We start from the raw sequence: 18,882 nt of genomic DNA on the forward strand, positions 1-18,882 counted from the left end.
ATCAATACCATTTTGTTGTGCCTTTTCACTAATATGGAGATTCATTATGTGTTTGTAGTCACTAATGAGAATTACCAGATGACAAAGGTTGTGCAGACACTTCCTACAGACATTTATTTGTGGAGGAGTTGGATAGAACTGCTGATACACCTCCATAGAGATTCACCAGGCTCTGTTGTTTTGGGATCTGTCAGAGTGATATCCTGCAGAGGGTTGCCTTCACTTCCATTAAAATAGTAGTTGTTAGAAAGTGATGACTGAAAAGATATGGATGCTACCCTCCCCTCTGCTAGGGGGATCTAGTCACCCTCTGTCCCTGACTGCTTTGTGACTATTGTAAGTCATCAGAGGGAATTGATGTGGTTGATACATTATTCATCTAATGCAGATTATTATCAACCACATCAGTTCTTCTGATGACTTACAATAACAAAAATGGTCAGGGACTAGATGACCCAAGCAGATGGGAGGGTAGCTTCCACATCCTTTCAGTCATTACTTTTTAATGCTTAGTATTACGAGTCTATGCTGTTAAAATAAGTAACAGAAAAGGGTGAAGACAACAAGCTTTGTAAAATTTAACAAATAATTTATTTCCCTAGACTACAAAGTAAAAAAAATGAGAAACAAGCACTTACGGTATTTGCAAATTAAATCCAAATTGTAATCCAAGAATTAAAACCACAAGTCCAATCAACAAAAATTTTTAAGTGAATCCCAGTTCAAATCTCGGTGAAAATCCAAGATGGAAGGTAATGACGTATGCAGTAGTCAGCATTGTAATGATGTGTCAACAATCTCTTGTTGAATCACAGAAAATATTATTCCAGTTTTTGCATTCCGTATAAATTTTGATAAATATTTTTGTCCAAGAATTATCAGCGCACTTTAATATTTCCAGGGAAAACGATTACTCGAAATTCATTAATTGAAAGAAGAAAAATTTCAGCCCCAAACTGAACACAACATAAATCAACTTGACTTCTCAAGTGTTAAGGCATGACTGATATAATTTTTATCATAACATCAGTTATAACACTAACTAAAATGCAAAACAGATGCCCAGATAGGGTCAAGAGTTCATCTTTCTGGGGGAAAAAATAGAAGTTTGTTTACGAATTAACACATGCCTCACGTTGTGTAATCCAGGTATGACCTTAACTCAATTAAATGATTCTTACTCTGAGAAAGAATTTTAAAAAATATTAAAAAGTTGTTTATCAAAATTGTCACTGATTTTAAGGTCCGCAACTAGATACAATGTTTCTATTATTAGGTATTTACATCAATGAAATAAATATAAATAATATAAATCAAGTCAAACAGAAGTGAACTTAATTTTGAAGAAAAAATATCAAGTCCAGTATGCAGTATTACATTACAATAACATGTAATGGGATAATTTTTAAAAAAATCTAACAACAAACAATTAAATTAAATATAGATAACATTAGTAAATGGCACAAAAGTCCATATTGCTAAGGACTGAAAACAAGAACTTTATCAGGGATATTTACTACACATATAATTCTATTCAGGGCTAGATTGGGGTAAGAGTTTCCCACAGCTGTTGGGTTCATTCTGCCAGTAATTGCAGTTGAAATCCTGGTAACCTTGATGCTGTTGATGATTGTTTCCATTTTTATTTTAAATCTATAGTGACTTCAGGAATCCAGTTAGTCATCTGCTGCTTTGAAAGGACTGTCATTTTTTTTTTACACTTTTTGAATCCTGTTCCTTCATGCATGCTGGATATTTTCTCTGCAGCAGTCCTTTGAATGGTTTATTTAGATAATCAGTGGCTGCAGATTACTTGTGCATCTGTCATGGATTACTGTTATTGTTGTTCTAGATTACTTGTGCTTCTGTCATGGATTACTGTTATTGTTGCTCTAGATTACTTGTGCATCTGTCATGGATTACTGCTATTGTTGTTCTAGATTTTTTCATTGATTTTTTGGCATATATTGAGATATCATTTTAAAAAAAAACAACAGATGGGTTCATATCTCATTTTAAAATGTGCAAATTACTTTGTTATTGTGACCAACATAATAAAAAGCACTCATGAATGATATTGTTGAAGCATTCTGTGCTGTAGAGGTCATCGTTGAGTCAATAAACAACAGTAGATATTTTAATGAAAACAAAATCATATCCATCAGTCTTGCTGATAAAGATGATACGGTAGGAAGGCTTGATGAGTGAGAGTATACTCAATTAAAACAGCAATTACCATTTCAAAAAGATCAAAGGTTTTTCTGCATGATTATGTATGTTGACAATTTCTCTTATCTTTTTCCTTAATCAATACTTCAAATAAGAATTTACATAGAGTCAACAAACAGTTCATGTAAGTTTTTAGTTGAGATAAGAAATTGTTATTATGTTTTTCAAAATGAGATTACATCTAACATGTACTAGGCAGACAATAAACTGGTTGTTTGACATCTAAATTGTACAATGACAGTTTTTCAAAGCTGTTTCAAATGTGAACTTCTTGATTCAAATATTAAACATCAAAGATTTTTAAAAAATCAAATGATCAGAAATCTTTCAGCTTGATGATAAATGGTGATTTTTTATTTCTTGTTGTTGTTGTTGTTGTTGTACGCTTTAACAGCATTTTTCAGCGCAAGATAGGCTATACATGATGGCCAGTATAATTGGTGGACCTTTATTTCTTGATTTCTTATTTTATTATTTGATACCTCATTTAAATATTTGCACCAAGTTAATCACCATTTATAACATAGGCTTAGGAAACAATACTTTAATCATGGGAGAGGATATCTATATTACACCTTGGTACTAGGGGTAATATGGTTCATTGATTTATCGATGCATCAATACTTTTGCCATACCTATACATGTGTCAATACAAGAGGTGGAGAATCGAGGCAAAATGATAATTACCCTATACAAGTTACATTAATAATCAGCAGTCATGGATAATTATTAGTTGTTTACCTTTTTGTTTTTATGCTGAGAACTCATCTGAGACAGATGTCACAGGAACAGGCACTAATTTTTGTCAGTAAAAGAAACCCTAACTTTTGACAACATCCACATGCCATCTACAAAATAACACAAGGTGACATGGTTTGTCATATCCCCCCACTGCACATCTCCAGTTCCATGCTAATTATGTTATCCCAACTACATGTTCAGGATAAAGGAGATATTGTAAATGAGTCCCACACATATAATGAAGTAATTCACTCATTATTTAATAACCTCTTTTATGCAAAGTTATTCTGTGGATTCATATGTTGATGGTGATGCTTCTGGTGTGTCATGTAGTGAAATTTGTTGCAATGAATTCTGATTGTGGTTATTCTTTGTGCCATTCCAAGGCAAATAACAACCACCAACAGAACTTCAAATCTCCTGCACAACACAGAAGTATGTGCCAGAAAAACTTAATGCTGATGATGATCTTTACTGGGAAGCAAATTGTGAATGCTGATGATGATCTTTACTGGGAAGCAAATTGTGAATGCTGATGATGATCTTTACTGGGAAGCAAATTGTGAATGCTGATATATTTAATCTGTGACTGAATGTGCTGATGGGATGAACACAATTAGAACAGAATCGGTGAGGGGGCAGATTTCAAACCACACAAGTTTGTCACCTTTTGTTATTTTTTCAATGGAAAGGTGTTGTCAGTAGAATTCCTTCAGTTCCAGTGGGTGTGGTAGTTGTTTTGCATCAGGAGGTAGATTTTGTTTGTCCCCACTCCCACGCCCAGGCTTGTTCTAGATGAGATTTTTTTTGCATGAGGAAATTGCACTATTTCTTCTGTTTCCATATTTAAAGTGAAGACATGAAATTGATCATAAGATGCTTTTAAAGCAATCATGCAGTGCAAACAAAGGGTACAGTTGCCAAGATCAGCCCTGCATCAAATCAGATGCTTTTAAAGCAATCATGCAGTGCAAAAAATTGTACAGTTGCCAAGATCAGCCATGCATCAAATCAGATGCTTTTAAAGCAGTCATGCAGTGCAAAAAAAGGGTACAGTTGCCAAGATCAGCCATGCATCAAATCAAATGAGGCAATCTCAAATGACATTAACGGCTGAATTAAAATCACTGACAACTAACATATAGTCCTTTGAAAGTATTTTTGTTATCTTTCAGTGGATGAGAATGGTATATAAATCGATGCTAAGTCTGTCTGTCTGTAATCTACATACTGGAAATAAAACCAATATGTCAACACACATGGAAGGGCACCACCTCCCACTGACAGACCTTGTAAAGATGGACCATCAAGATACAATCAATCCTGTATGCTATTATAGGCTGTGTATCAAGAATTGGATTGGTAGGTGTAGCACAGGGATATCGCTTCACCCCTGCTTGGTATATTTTCTGAGCTATTTGAAATTCTCTTCAGTTATAATACCTCAAAGTACAAGTTTTAAAAAAATTCACCAGTTTTGATGAGACATTTTATATGCTATCAGCTCCATATTGTCTTCATTCCAGACAACTGCCTGCTCTGGTTTCCCTCCAAACACTACATATGAGAAACACTCAGAGAACACTGGCCAACTTTCCATCTGGTTTGGACTCGCTTACCAATCTACAAGGTAAATAGACGCACCTACAATCTACAAGGTAAATTGACTCAATTACAAATCTACAAGGTAAATAGACACACTTGCCAATCTAAAACGTAGATGGATGCACTTACCAATCTCAAGGTAAATAGACACACTTACCAATCTAAAGGTAGATAGACTCATTTACCAATGTACAAGGTAAATAGACACACTTATCAATCATCTGCAAGGTAAATAGACACACTTACAAATCTGCAAGGTAAATAGACACACTTACCAATCTACAAAGTAAATAGGCACACTTACCAATCTACAAGGTAAATAGACATGCTTACCAATCTAAAAGGTAAATAGACACACTTATCAATCTACAAGGTAAATAGACACTTATCAATCTGCAAGGTAAATAGACACACAAATCTACAAGGTAAATAGACACACTTACCAATCTGCAAGGCAAATAGACACACAAATCAGCAAGGTAAATAGATACACTTACCAATCTGCAAGGTAAATAGACACACTTACAAATCTGCAAGGTAAATAAAAACACACTTATCATTCTACAAGGTAAATAGAACTACTTATCATTCTACAAGGTAAATAGAACTACTTACCAATCTACAAAGTAAATAGATGCGCCAATCTGCAAGGTAAATAGACACACTTACCAATCTGCAAGGTAAATAGACACACTTACAAATCAGCAAGGTATAGATACACTTACCATTCTACAAGGCAAATAGACACACTTATCAATCTACAAAGTAAATAGACACTTACCAGTCTACAAGGTAAATAGATACACTTACCAGTCTGCGAGGTAAATAGATACACTTACCAATCTACAAAGTAAATAGACACACCAATCTGCAAGGTAAATAGACACACTTATAAATCTGCAAGGGAAATAAACACACTTACCAATCTGCAAGGTAAATAGACACACTTACCATTCTGAAAGGTGAATAGACATGCTTGTCAGACCTGCCAACCCTTACAGTTTTGCCTTAAGACTTACAGAAATTACTCTTAAAATACGAACTTATGGAATACAAGGAAAAACTACAGAAATATGATTTTTGCAATAAATTCCAGATAATTGGCTCATGCATATTTGATTTGGATTCAGGTTTCACATTATCTTAAGTGGAATTGTTTAGAGAACCAGACTAACTTTATAGTTGTATCTCAGATACTTTAAACTGCACATATTTTTCCAGGCAAAGCATCTACTTGATCAAATTGTTGATTATAGAATTTTTTAAATAGCATTCAGCTACATGTTAAAAACAATAAGCCTCTTAAGAGAGTTTTAATAATCAGTACAGAAGAATAAAAAGAAATATTCATATAGTTCTGAATAAAAGCAGGAAGGGACACAACTATGTTTATTGGACACATGTTGGGAGTTACGATTACGATTGCCATCATGTGTACTGAAGAAATAACAAGCAAGAATTACATCCATTTGAGAGATGGCAACCAGCTATTGAGCTGCATAGGTTTGGAACTGAAGTTTGTGCAGCTGTGCTAGAGGTAAATAAGGTGTATGTGTGCTTTACAAACTTTTCAGATGAACATAATTATTACTGTCAATGAATCGGTTACGAATACCGAACTTTTTAAATACACATTTTCCAACTTGACAATATCAGTACATGATGTTTTGTTGGACCTTGCTGAAAACTGCTCAAACTCAGAAAAAAATCTGCTGCCTTACTGAGACTATTTTATTAGGGTTGGCAGGTCTGACTTAACAATCTTCAAGGTAATAGACACGCTTACAAATCTACAAGGTAAATAGACACACTTACCAATCTAAAAGGTAAATAGACACACCAGTCTTCAATGTAAATTTGTATGCTGTGAGCTGTTGAAACTGATCGTCTAGGCTCATGTGTTGACTTTTTATGCAATAATTGCATATAATGCAGTATAAAGCTGATTTATTTCCATGTGTGATTACATAAAATAATTGGACATTCTGTCACTTTGTTTATAGCACACAGAGAAGACTTGATTAAACTTATCACTCCATAGCAAATTTTATCGCAGTTATGCCCCTTTGTGACTCTAGATGGTAGCACTGACGACATTAAGTGTAACCTGTAATTTCATAAAAATTCAGATCTTTGGAACTTATTTTTTGTGATTCTGATGTTCTACATAAATAAGTAAGCTATGTGTATAAGGTGTGTGCAGTTAATTAGATTTTATCTTTAATCACTGCTGAAATATGATTGGTCAGTTCATAGACAGGTGTGTGGAGTGGTGTATGGTTAATTTCGTCAGTGATATAGAAGAAGAAAAAGATAAATTTGGTTGGAAAGATAACTGTAAGGGCAGATTATAAATTATGATGATTAGCAATAAACAATTTTTAATCAAATACATTGTTTTCATGAAATGTTATTGGTATTAGACATTGTTTTCATGGAATGTAATTGGTATCTGACGTTGTAAACAAGGAATGTTATTGGTATCTGATAATGTTTTCATGAAATGTTATTGGTATCTGATATTGTTTTCATGGAATGTAATTGGTGTCTGACGTTGTAAACAAGGAATGTTATTGGTATCTGATATTGTTTTCATGAAATGTTATTGGTATCTGATATTGTTTTCATGGAATGTAATTGGTATCTGATATTGTTTTCATGGAATGTAATTGGTATCTGACATTGTTATCATGGAATGTAATTGGTATCTGACGTTGTAAACAAGGAATGTTATTGGTATCTGATAATGTTTTCATGAAATGTTATTGGTATTTGACATTGTTATCATGGAATATAATTGGTGTCTGACGTTGTAAACAAGGAATGTTATTGGTATCTGATAATGTTTTCATGAAATGTTATTGGTATTTGATATTGTTTTCATGGAATGTAATTGGTGTCTGACGTTGTAAACAAGGAATGTTATTGGTATCTGATAATGTTTTCATGAAATGTTATTGGTATTTGACATTGTTATCATGGAATGTAATTGGTGTCTGACGTTGTAAACAAGGAATGTTATTGGTATCTGATAATGTTTTCATGAAATGTTATTGGTATTTGATATTGTTTTCATGGAATGTAATTGGTGTCTGACGTTGTAAACAAGGAATGTTATTGGTATCTGATAATGTTTTCATGAAATGTTATTGGTATTTGATATTGTTTTCATGGAATGTAATTGGTGTCTGACGTTGTAAACAAGGAATGTTATTGGTATCTGATAATGTTTTCATGAAATGTTATTGGTATCTGATATTGTTTTCATGAAATGTTATTGGTATCAGACATTGTTTTCATGGAATGTAATTGGTATCTGACATTGTAAACAAGGAATGTTATTGGTATCTGATAATGTTTTCATGAAATGTTATTGGTATTTGATATTGTTTTCATGGAATGTAATTGGTGTCTGACGTTGTAAACAAGGAATGTTATTGGTATCTGATAATGTTTTCATGAAATGTTATTGGTATTTGATATTGTTTTCATGGAATGTAATTGGTGTCTGACGTTGTAAACAAGGAATGTTATTGGTATCTGATAATGTTTTCATGAAATGTTATTGGTATTTGATATTGTTTTCATGGAATGTAATTGGTGTCTGACGTTGTAAACAAGGAATGTTATTGGTATCTGATAATGTTTTCATGAAATGTTATTGGTATCTGATATTGTTTTCATGAAATGTTATTGGTATCAGACATTGTTTTCATGGAATGTAATTGGTATCTGACGTTGTAAACAAGGAATGTTATTGGTATCTGATAATGTTTTCATGAAATGTTATTGGTATCTGATATTGTTTTCATGGAATGTAATTGGTATCTGACATTGTTATCATGGAATGTAATTGGTGTCTGACGTTGTAAACAAGGAATGTTATTGGTATCTGATAATGTTTTCATGAAATGTTATTGGTATTTGATATTGTTTTCATGGAATGTAATTGGTATCTGACGTTGTAAACAAGGAATGTTATTGGTATCTGATAATGTTTTCATGAAATGTTATTGGTATCTGATATTGTTTTCATGGAATGTAATTGGTGTCTGACATTGTTTTCATGGAATGTAACTGACGTTTTCATGAAATGTAATTGGTATCTGATGGTGTTTTCATGAAATGTAATTGGTACCTGATATTGTTTTCATAGAACATAATTGGCACCTGACATTGTTTTCATGGATTGTAATTGGTGTCTGACGTTGTTTTCATAGATTGTAATTGGTATTTGACATTGTTTTCTTGGAATGTTATTGGTATCTGATGTTGTTTTCATGGAATGTAATGATTATCTGATGTTGTTTTCATGGAATGTAATTATTATCTGATGTTTTCATGGAATGTAATTGGTTCCTGACTATGTTTTCATGGAATGTAATTGATATCTGACATTGTTTTCATGAAATGTAATTCATGTCTGACATTGTTTTCATGGAATGTAATTTGTGTCTCACATTGTTTTCATGGAATTTAATTGATATCTGACATTGTTTTCATGGAATGTAATTGGTATCTGACATAGTTTTCTTGGAATGTAATTGGTATCTGACTTTGTTTTCATTTATCGTAATTATTATCTGACATCGTTTGCATGGAATGTAATTGGTATCTAATGTTGTTTTCATGGAATGTAATTATTATCTGATGTTGTTTTCATGGAATGTAATTATTATCTGATGTTGTTTTCATGGAATGTTGTTGTTGTTGTTGTTGTGGGGTTTAACGCCATTTTTCAGCACGATAGGCTATACATGGCGGCCAGTATTAATGGTGGAGGAAGAACCCGGAAAACCCCGGAAAGAACCACCGACCCACGAGAAGCTACTGGCAAGCTTTCTCACATGCCCACATTGGCTGAATCTTAGACTCGAACCGCCGCAGACAGAGGTGAGATGGCAGTGATCCGTAACGAAGAGCGCTTTAGACCACTCGGCCACTCGGGGCCCCTTTCATGGAATGTAATTGGTGTCTGACATTGTTTTCATGGAATGTAATTCGTGTCTCACATTGTTTTCATGGAATTTAATTGATATCTGACATTGTTTTCATGGAATGTAATTGGTTCCTGACTGTGTTTTCATGGAATGTAATTGGTATCTGACTGTTTTCCTGGAATATAATTGGTATCTGACATTGTCATGGAATGTAATTGGTATCTGACTTTGTTTTCATTTATCGTAATTATTATCTGACATTGTTTGCATGGAATGTAATTGGTATCTGATATTGTTTTCATGGAATGTAATTGGTGTCTGACATTGTTTTCATGGAATGTAATTGATATCTGACGTTGTTTGCTTGGAATGTAATTGATATCTGACATTGTTTTTATGGAATGTGATTGGTATCTGACGCTGTTTTTATGTAATGTTATTGAATATCTGACATTGTTTTTATGTAATGTGATTGGTATCTGACATTGTTTTTATGTAATGTGATTGGTATCTGACATTGTTTTTATGTAATGTGATTGATATCTGACGTTGTTTTAATGGAATGTGATTGGTATCTGACATTGTTTTTATGTAATGTAATTGTTATCTGACATTGTTTTTATGTAATGTGATTGGTATCTGACATTGTTTTTATGTAATGTGATTGGTATCTGACATTGTTTTTATGTAATGTGATTGGTATCTGACATTGTTTTTATGTAATGTGATTGGTATCTGACATTGTTTTTATGTAATGTGATTGATATCTGATGTTGTTTTAATGGAATGTGATTGGTATCTGCCTTCATCAATCTTTGCCACTTCTGGGATTGCTAGAACCAACATGGGGTTTTCGCTGATATTTTGAAACGTAATAAAATATCATCGAAATTGAATGATCTGGAGGGATTTTGAAGGTCAAATACAGATGAATAGTAGATTCGCAGAACATTACTATTATTATGAACATTTTTTTTATTTGGGCATTAATTTTTGTTTTTGTAAAGGACGGCTGGATATATGTCTTTTAAGTCTTAAAATCTGAAAAATGTGTCCATTCCTGTAGTTAGACCTTGCAGAAAAAGCTGCTGTTTGTAAGTGAGCATTTGTTATTAGCCATTTTTGGTAAACAAAAACAATATTCTTGTTTACAATTAAATATTCTTGTTTACAATTAAATATGCTTCTTATGTCTTTTAAAACATGTTCCACAGATGTAGAAACATTGCTTTTCAGATGTTGTCATACTGTGCTCTGCATCAGACAGATTTGTTCACATTTTACAATGGCAAAATTTAATGATTGTTATAACAATAGTTTTATATTTTTAATGGGTTACGATAGGTACCTTAGTGTTACTTGTGAATGACAGTATTAAGTCTTTGCCTTTTACTTAGAAAGACAGTGTATTCATTTAGAAATAAGATTGTTGTGGTAATAACACAATATTGAAAGAAGTTTTTCACTTTGCTTGTAGCCGTTAATTATCAATAATTAATTGTTGGATCAAAAATTCATTGAATATTTTCTTTTTCATAACTTTTGTGAGATTGCATGTTTTTGCCTATGGATTTGAGTCGGAAATACTAGTTTATTATTATATTATATTATATTTAAAGCTGTACCGATATGACTTTTTGTCGATTATGCCAATACCCCATATAGCCGATTATTATAATTGCCTATACCAATTATGAGACTGGTTATTTCATTATTGTTTGTTTTATAACAATGGCTGGTTCAGAAACATAAACCTATTAGTGTAATGCAAGCAGGTATTTTGCCTTGGGAGTTATAACAAGTTTGTTTATGCGGCAAGTGAATTTGAACCTCTATACAAAAACAAACAGAAACCGGATAAGAAGTACATTGCTATTTATAGAAAATAACAATCACACAAACATAAAACTTGAAATTTTTTAAAACTAACACTGATAAAAGTCATGGTTTGCCAGTTCAAGATAAAAATGAATGAAACTGTATTAAACAAGTATTTTAACTTATGTTCAACAACGCAGGTTGCCATTACTAGATTTCAATAAATGACTAAAAAATATTAATAATGATAGCCCAATGATAATTAAAATTAATAATACGCATGCTTTAAGACTAAAGTTAGACATCACTGTTCGCTGGCTGCAGCTAATACTGAAAGCCTAGTTGAGGTACTTTGTATTTAAGCAACAGTAACATTTCTCCCTTCTCGCAAAGTAACAATCCACAGCAAACCCAAAAAATCTGGCCAGCACCACTAAAGAGCAGCTCGCTCGGAACGCTTGAAGCTGGTGTAGACAAATAGCATCTAGCTAATTTGGCAAAGTAGGGGAACTGAAACCTGTGAGTGTTCACCTGCCGTATATGTCTTCTCGTGGCAACAGAGGGCTAGCCAGATACAATTCAATCATCGCGTCACCACCGTCATCCATGTCGGTTGTTTCGTTGATGGTACGGACAGGTTCGTTACAGGCCACATAAAACAAAACCCAGAGATGTGACATTGATGGTCCAGTGGCGTTTGTTTCAGTTCAGGTTTTCTTTTTTTTTTTTGTTGGGGGTTCCTCCTGCTTGTCAGCTGATGCAACTGTGATGCATTCTGCTCTGCACCATTCTTTGGATCTGGTCACAAGTAATTCTTCGCTGAATAGGTGATGTTTGAATTGTGGATCCAAGATGGTGGCCAAGACAAGCTTCTTGTTGCTGGCAACATCAGCAAAGCTCGTGTTCAATGATGTCAACATATCACGGCTCATTGTCTGAATACCTTGACTCACTTCACACTCTCTAGCCAGCAACATTTGGAGCATTTTCAGTTGCGTGCTGAAGCAGCTCAGCAGCTGGGTATCCAGAGGTAATGTCGCTGGCATGCCAGTATCTATGCTGGGTATCCAGAGGTAATGTCGCTGGCATGCCAGTATCAACGCTGGGTATCCAGAGGTAATGTCACTGGCATGCCAGTATCAATGCTGGGTATCCAGAGGTAATGCCACTGGCATGCCAGTATCAATGCTGGGTATCCAGAGGTAATGTCACTGGCATGCCAGTATCAATGCTGGGTATCCAGAGGTAATGTCACTGGCATGCCAGTATCAATGCTGGGTATCCAGAGGTAATGTCACTGGCATGCCAGTATCAATGCTGCATAATATTTGTATGTCAGTGTTAAGCTGCTTCAGCATGCGACCGCTATTCATTGATTAGCAGCATTGCAGGACTGGCTAAATAGCAGATTAACTATAGTGAGTCTTGGTTTTGTAGTAGTTGGAAATTTTTGCTAGCTATCTAATATGCCTAGCTATCTACTGATGTGTATGCTGGAAGTTCAACACACACAAGGTCTCATTGGCTGGTTGGCTGCTGTGACTGGGATGAGTGCATTCATGGTATTGATAATTTGTTGTGTGCAGACAATCAGCAGTAGTTTACAGCAAGTGTGTTAAAAAGTATTTACTTTTAAGAATATATTGTCTTTCAATTAACCCCCAAATCAAATATTTATTCCTTAATATCCACTATTTAATTCTGATTTAAAATTCAAGACTTGTCAGATGAATGTTATGATTAAATTTATGTTTTGGAAATTTGTTTACATTGGCACCGATTATTTCTCCTGATATCGATTATACCGATTGTTCTAATAATCGGCCATATTATGAGTATGGCCGATTAATCAGTACAGCTTTAATTATATTATATTATATTATATTATATTATATTATATTATATTATATTATATTATATTATAATATACAGTCAAACCTCTCACTATCTGCCACTCATGGGAAAAGGCAAAACTGGCCATTGCACACAGGTTCACATTTTAAAATTGGTTTGAACAAATAGTTTGCACCGAATATTATTTTTATTATTATTATTATTATTAGGATTATTGTTATTAGAATTGTTTTTATACTGTACAACAAAATCATAATTATGAATATATGTTGTTCTTTCAAATTTATGTTCACCACATGGTTACTGTGTCCTGCCTACACATGATTACTGTGTCCTGCCTACACATGATTGCTATGTCATTCTTACACATGATTACTGTGTCCTGCTTACACATGATTACTGTGTCCTGCTTACACATGATTGCTATGTCATTCTTACACATGATTACTGTGTCCTGCTTACACATGATTACTGTGTCCTGCTTACACATGATTGCTATGTCATTCTTACACATGATTACTGTGTCCTGCTTACACATAATTACTGTATCACTTCAATCCATCTTATAAATGAAATCATCACTGACTTAAAACTTCATACCAAACTTTGTTTGCAATGTAAAAACAAGATCTAAATTAGTCCGTTGCTGAACTCATCAAAATCAAAAGACCATTGTGAGAATCCTATGATGAACAGAAATAAAAAAAATGCTCATGTGACTCATGAACTGAAATTTCCTTTTACACACGTTTTGAATATTGAATGGCCCTAGGGATGTAACTTGTATTGCTTCTTAATGACAAACTTTTTTCTTTAGAGATAGCTTTATTTCACAGGCAAAAAGATGGTGATATAAAACTATACCTGTCACACTGGCACAAATGGTGATTTCAGTTTCTGCTGTAATAACACAACTACTTTTCACACCATCCAGTTAACTAATTGCTTTGACTCTCTACTCTAATGATAAAAGCTGCCTTATTTTTGAACTTGACATATTGATATCTTTGAGTTACACAGGTATAGATATAACTTATTCATTCAAACACTTATTTCATTTCCAGATGTAGATCTTTCCTGCAATGACCTGACCCGTGTGCCAGAGCCTCTATACAAACTCACTTCCCTGAAGAGGTTGAACCTCAGCAACAATCAGATCACAGAACTCTCGCTTCTTATTGGTAGGTAGTACTTAACTCAGGTGTGTGTGTGTCTTATTACTGTAGGTAGTACTTAACTCAGGTGTGTGTCTTATTACTGTAGATAGTACTTAACTCAGGTGTGTGTGTGTCTTATTACTATAGGTAGTACTTAACTCGGGTGTGTGTGTGTGTCTTATTACTATAGGTAGTACTTAACTCAGGTGTGTGTCTTATTACTGTAGGTAGTACTTAACTCAGGTGTGTGTGTGTCTTATTACTATAGGTAGTACTTAACTCAGGTGTGTGTGTCTTATTACTGTAGGTAGTACTTAACTCAGGTGTGTGTCTTATTACTGTAGGTAGTACTTAACTCCGGTGTGTGTGTGCGTGTCTTATTACTGTAGGTAGTACTTAACTCGGGTGTGTGTGTGTCTTATTACTGTAGGTAGTACTTAACTCGGGTGTGTGTGTGTGTCTTATTACTGTAGGTAGTACTTAACTCGGATGTGTGTGTGTGTCTTATTACTATAGGTAGTACTTAACTCGGGTGTGTGTGTGTCTTATTACTGTAGGTAGTACTTAACTCGGGTGTGTGTGTGTCTTATTACTGTAGGTAGTACTTAACTCGGGTGTGTGTGTGCGTGTCTTATTACTGTAGGTAGTACTTAACTCGGGTGTGTGTGTGTCTTATTACTGTAGGTAGTACTTAACTCGGGTGTGTGTGTGTCTTATTACTGTAGGTACATCTGCTTGAAGGACCAAGACCACGGGCATAACATTCTGTAAAGCACAGGACCAACAGTCAGTGTCTAAACTAATTGATTTTCCAGTTCAATATTTTAACTTTTTTTTTTATTACTGTAATAAAGTGATAAAAAGTGCACATAACTAAGTCAATTGAATCATTGATTTATAATTTCTAACCAGACTGTGACCAAAATGGCACTAATACTGGCATCCCCTGCACCATTCATGCTTAACAGACTTTCCATATTAACATGGCACCATATTGCATACACTATGGGCTAGTTTATTTCCATCAAACAACATAATGATGTAGTTAATCCTATTCAGTAACTGCCAGATAATTCGGTAAATTTACCATAACGCTGAGAGTTTGAAATTATATCCATTTGCACACATGGTCATAGAAATTAAACCACTTGTTAAACCCATGTGAAAAGACAAATTTATTGTTGTCACTCTTTTCCTCTGCTTGATTCAACATTGTAAATATCAGAAGCAGACGACATCTATTTACATCTGTAATCTTGCATACACATACACCCCTTTGCTGGAAATGGACTTGTCCAGGAACTGGAAATGGATCTCGAACATGTCCATCTAGTATATTGAAAGCTTCCATTAAGCGTGAAACATGCAGATGATGGCAGTGTTAGGGACACTCTACTCACAGTCAGGTTATAAATTGTAAATCAGTGAATGAATTGACTAAGTTCCTTGCACTTTTTATCACATTAAAGGTTTGCATTATTGAAATCGGTAGTGGGGTACAAACAAGTGGGGATGTAAAGTCAGACTATAGCAAAAAGCACATAGAGGTTGGGAAAATTCAGCTCTGGAATATTTTAAGCCATCAATGGAAGACCTGCAAGCTACCAATGCTGAAACATTATTTGTGAGTTTTCTTGTTGAATACAATCTACCTTTATCAGCTGGAGACCATGCTAAACATTTGTTCCGAAAAATACTCCCGGACTCGAAGATTACTTCATGAATTCATGTCAAAATTCACTAATTTTTATCCGTATTTTCACTATTTGCGAGCCTGGAGGTTTGGCAGCTGTGAATGTGTCGTGTGTTTTCTGACATAAGCAGTACACTCGACAATGAGGATGCATACACCAACCAGCATCTGCTGCATATACGGAATTCGTGGACATTTATTTTCTTCAATAAATTTTGCATGATGAAAAAAAGAAGGAATAAATGTTAACAATGCAAGGATAGTTTGATTCATTTTATTTTCAGATAAGTGTTTTTGTTTATCTTTTTTATTGCACCAAATTCAGCACAAAATTATATAGTTTCTTAAGTCTTGGGACATATAACCTTCAGGAAAAAAAACAGTTTTACCATAAGATCTGGGACAGGACAAAAATTATCATTTTATTTTGTCCCAATATATATAGTAAATAAGGTATATATACATATAGATAAATATCCCAAAGTAATACTTCATTTTTCTTTTTTCATAACCCTTTTGAGTTCATATTGGTTATGATAATGCTAATTAAAGAGTTTGATCGAAGTCAACACTCTGCACATTCAAAAAGTTTGATTATTTTAAGCATTAATATTTTACATATGCAGTTACATTACTGTACTATAATCTTTATTTGATATATTTTACTTACGCTCTTTCTATCCCTTTTTTCGGGATTTAGGAGGTCCAAACTTCTCGGGTGACAGAATTTTTTTTGCTTCTTATATTTGACATTCTGTATGAAGATTGTAGGCACTGCTGTTTTTAACAAACTCAGTTTCATTTGTACACCAACTGTCCTTAAAATGACGTATGCACAAGCGGGATGATGCTGTTGGCATAAATGGTATAACTTTCCCATCCCTCACCCTATTCGATCCCACAGCTTCAATCCACTTTTTCTGGTAAACAGGGTCTTTTTGGAAAAATAAAGAACCTTTTTGTCCCATCATCACTCTTTTGGTTTCATCCATATGCAACACAGTGCACCATATTTGCTGTACTGTACATTCATATGCAATACAGTGCACCATATTTGCTGTACTGTACATTCATATGCAATACAGTGCACCATATTTGCTGTACAAAAGCACAATCATAAGATATATCACATAAACATTTACATGGAGAAATTAACCATACTAGGTTGAAAAGAAGGGATAAATGTATGTCATATTCATTTTTGGCATGTGGAAACCACCAGTTGTTTACAGAGTTTGCTGAATAGATTTTTTCATTTATAAAAGCAGATTTTTCAGTCTAATTAAATATTTTTCTGGTGTACATACATAATAATTGCATTTTTTTACTATAATAATATCACACTTTTGTACAATATATGTGGCCAGTGAACTTTAAACATAATTTTTTTTTCACAGATACTTGGACCAGTATGGAAGTACTGAATTTATCCAGAAATAAGCTCACCTCTTTACCTGTAAGTATTACAAGTGTATGAAATGTGTTCCTCTGTGTTTTTTTTTTATATGTTACCTAATCATAGTACATTAGGAGTAATACTACTACATGAAAAATCCAGCTTCCCCTCATGCTACAGATTTCTAGGTATAGGAGTTAAATACTGTCTGGACGTATATGTGGCAGTCAGACTGAGTGATCCCCTTATGAAACAAAGATTGATGCCAAATCCCATGAATGTAGTGTCACATAGCATGCTTTCTTCTGTTGATATGCCTTACAGACTGTTCTGTACTTACCTGCATGGGTCACTGTTGCAACATCATGCCATGGGCCATTCACATAATCTTATTGTGCTGTGCAGGTAATGTTTGTGCTATAGAAAAGTCATGGTTGTAGTGTTTATGTAGTTGATGCTTTATAATTTCCACTCGAGTCAGTTACAAGTAAGTTTTCTGTAGTTAATTTATAGCCATAGCATCAATTTAGTAGTTATTAAAAGTGATACTTTGATAAATTTAGGCAGGTTTTTGAGGACCTTTCTTACAGGTAATTTCAAACCATGTTATTTATATATAGCATTCACTTTGTAGTTATTAAAAGTAAGGCTTCATTGACTTTGTATGTTTAAGCAGTCTGTTCGGGGCTTTTCGGACAGGAAAATTTACACTGTATCATATATAGTATTCACTTCATAGTTACTGAAAGCAGCACTTCTATTGTTACCTGTAAAGACTGCCATGTTGAGCAATTTTCACAGGTCACTTCACATAATATAGTGCAGTAGCCCAGTAATATCAACCACACTAAGCAGGATGTGTGGCTGATGACATTTGTATATAAATAGCTGCTGGTATTGGTTTAGACTAAGGTGGTCCAATATCTTTGACACCTTGCACCACATGGACCAAAAATGTAAAATTGATGGATCATACATTATATATTATAGAATTTATACTATAATTATAGAACTCATTTTTTTTATGAGTGCAGGCCACAAAAGAGTGACCCCTGTGGGCCACATTTGGACCACTCTGGTTTAGATTATGGACTGAATTTACAGTGTAAATAGTGCAGATGTGTAGATGACAAGGTTAGTACATATCTGGCATGAATGGGTTGTCAGTCTGGGAACACATGTAATATATGCACTGTCTGGACTTAAAGTCACAGGGTGCTAGTACTTGGAACACGTGTAATATATGCACTGTCTGGACTCAAAGTCACAGGGTGCTAGTACTTGGAACACGTGTAATATATGCACTGTCTGGACTCAAAGTCACAGGGTGCTAGTACTTGGAACACGTGTAATATATGCACTGTCTTCACTTAAAGTCACAGGATGCTAGTACTCGGAACACATGTAATATATGCACTGTCTGGACTTAAAGTCACAGTTTCTTAGTAC

General features: G+C 34.2%; 1 protein-coding gene across 1 annotated transcript in view; it reads left to right on the forward strand.

The window, feature by feature from the left end:
- Positions 1 to 18,882, forward strand: part of LOC149806236 (protein flightless-1 homolog) — a 154,924-nt gene that overhangs the window by 21,370 nt on the left and 114,672 nt on the right. Inside the window, exons 7-9 of the mRNA XM_089951183.1 lie at positions 4,497 to 4,600; positions 14,252 to 14,368; positions 17,435 to 17,493. Coding sequence (XP_089807309.1) covers positions 4,497 to 4,600; positions 14,252 to 14,368; positions 17,435 to 17,493 — 280 coding nt within the window. The remainder of the gene's footprint in view (positions 1 to 4,496; positions 4,601 to 14,251; positions 14,369 to 17,434; positions 17,494 to 18,882) is intronic.

The sequence above is a fragment of the Sinohyriopsis cumingii genome, chromosome 2, assembly GCF_028554795.1.
Source record: "Sinohyriopsis cumingii isolate HCF-2022 chromosome 2, ASM2855479v2, whole genome shotgun sequence".
NCBI classification, from domain to species: Eukaryota; Metazoa; Mollusca; class Bivalvia; order Unionida; family Unionidae; genus Sinohyriopsis; species Sinohyriopsis cumingii.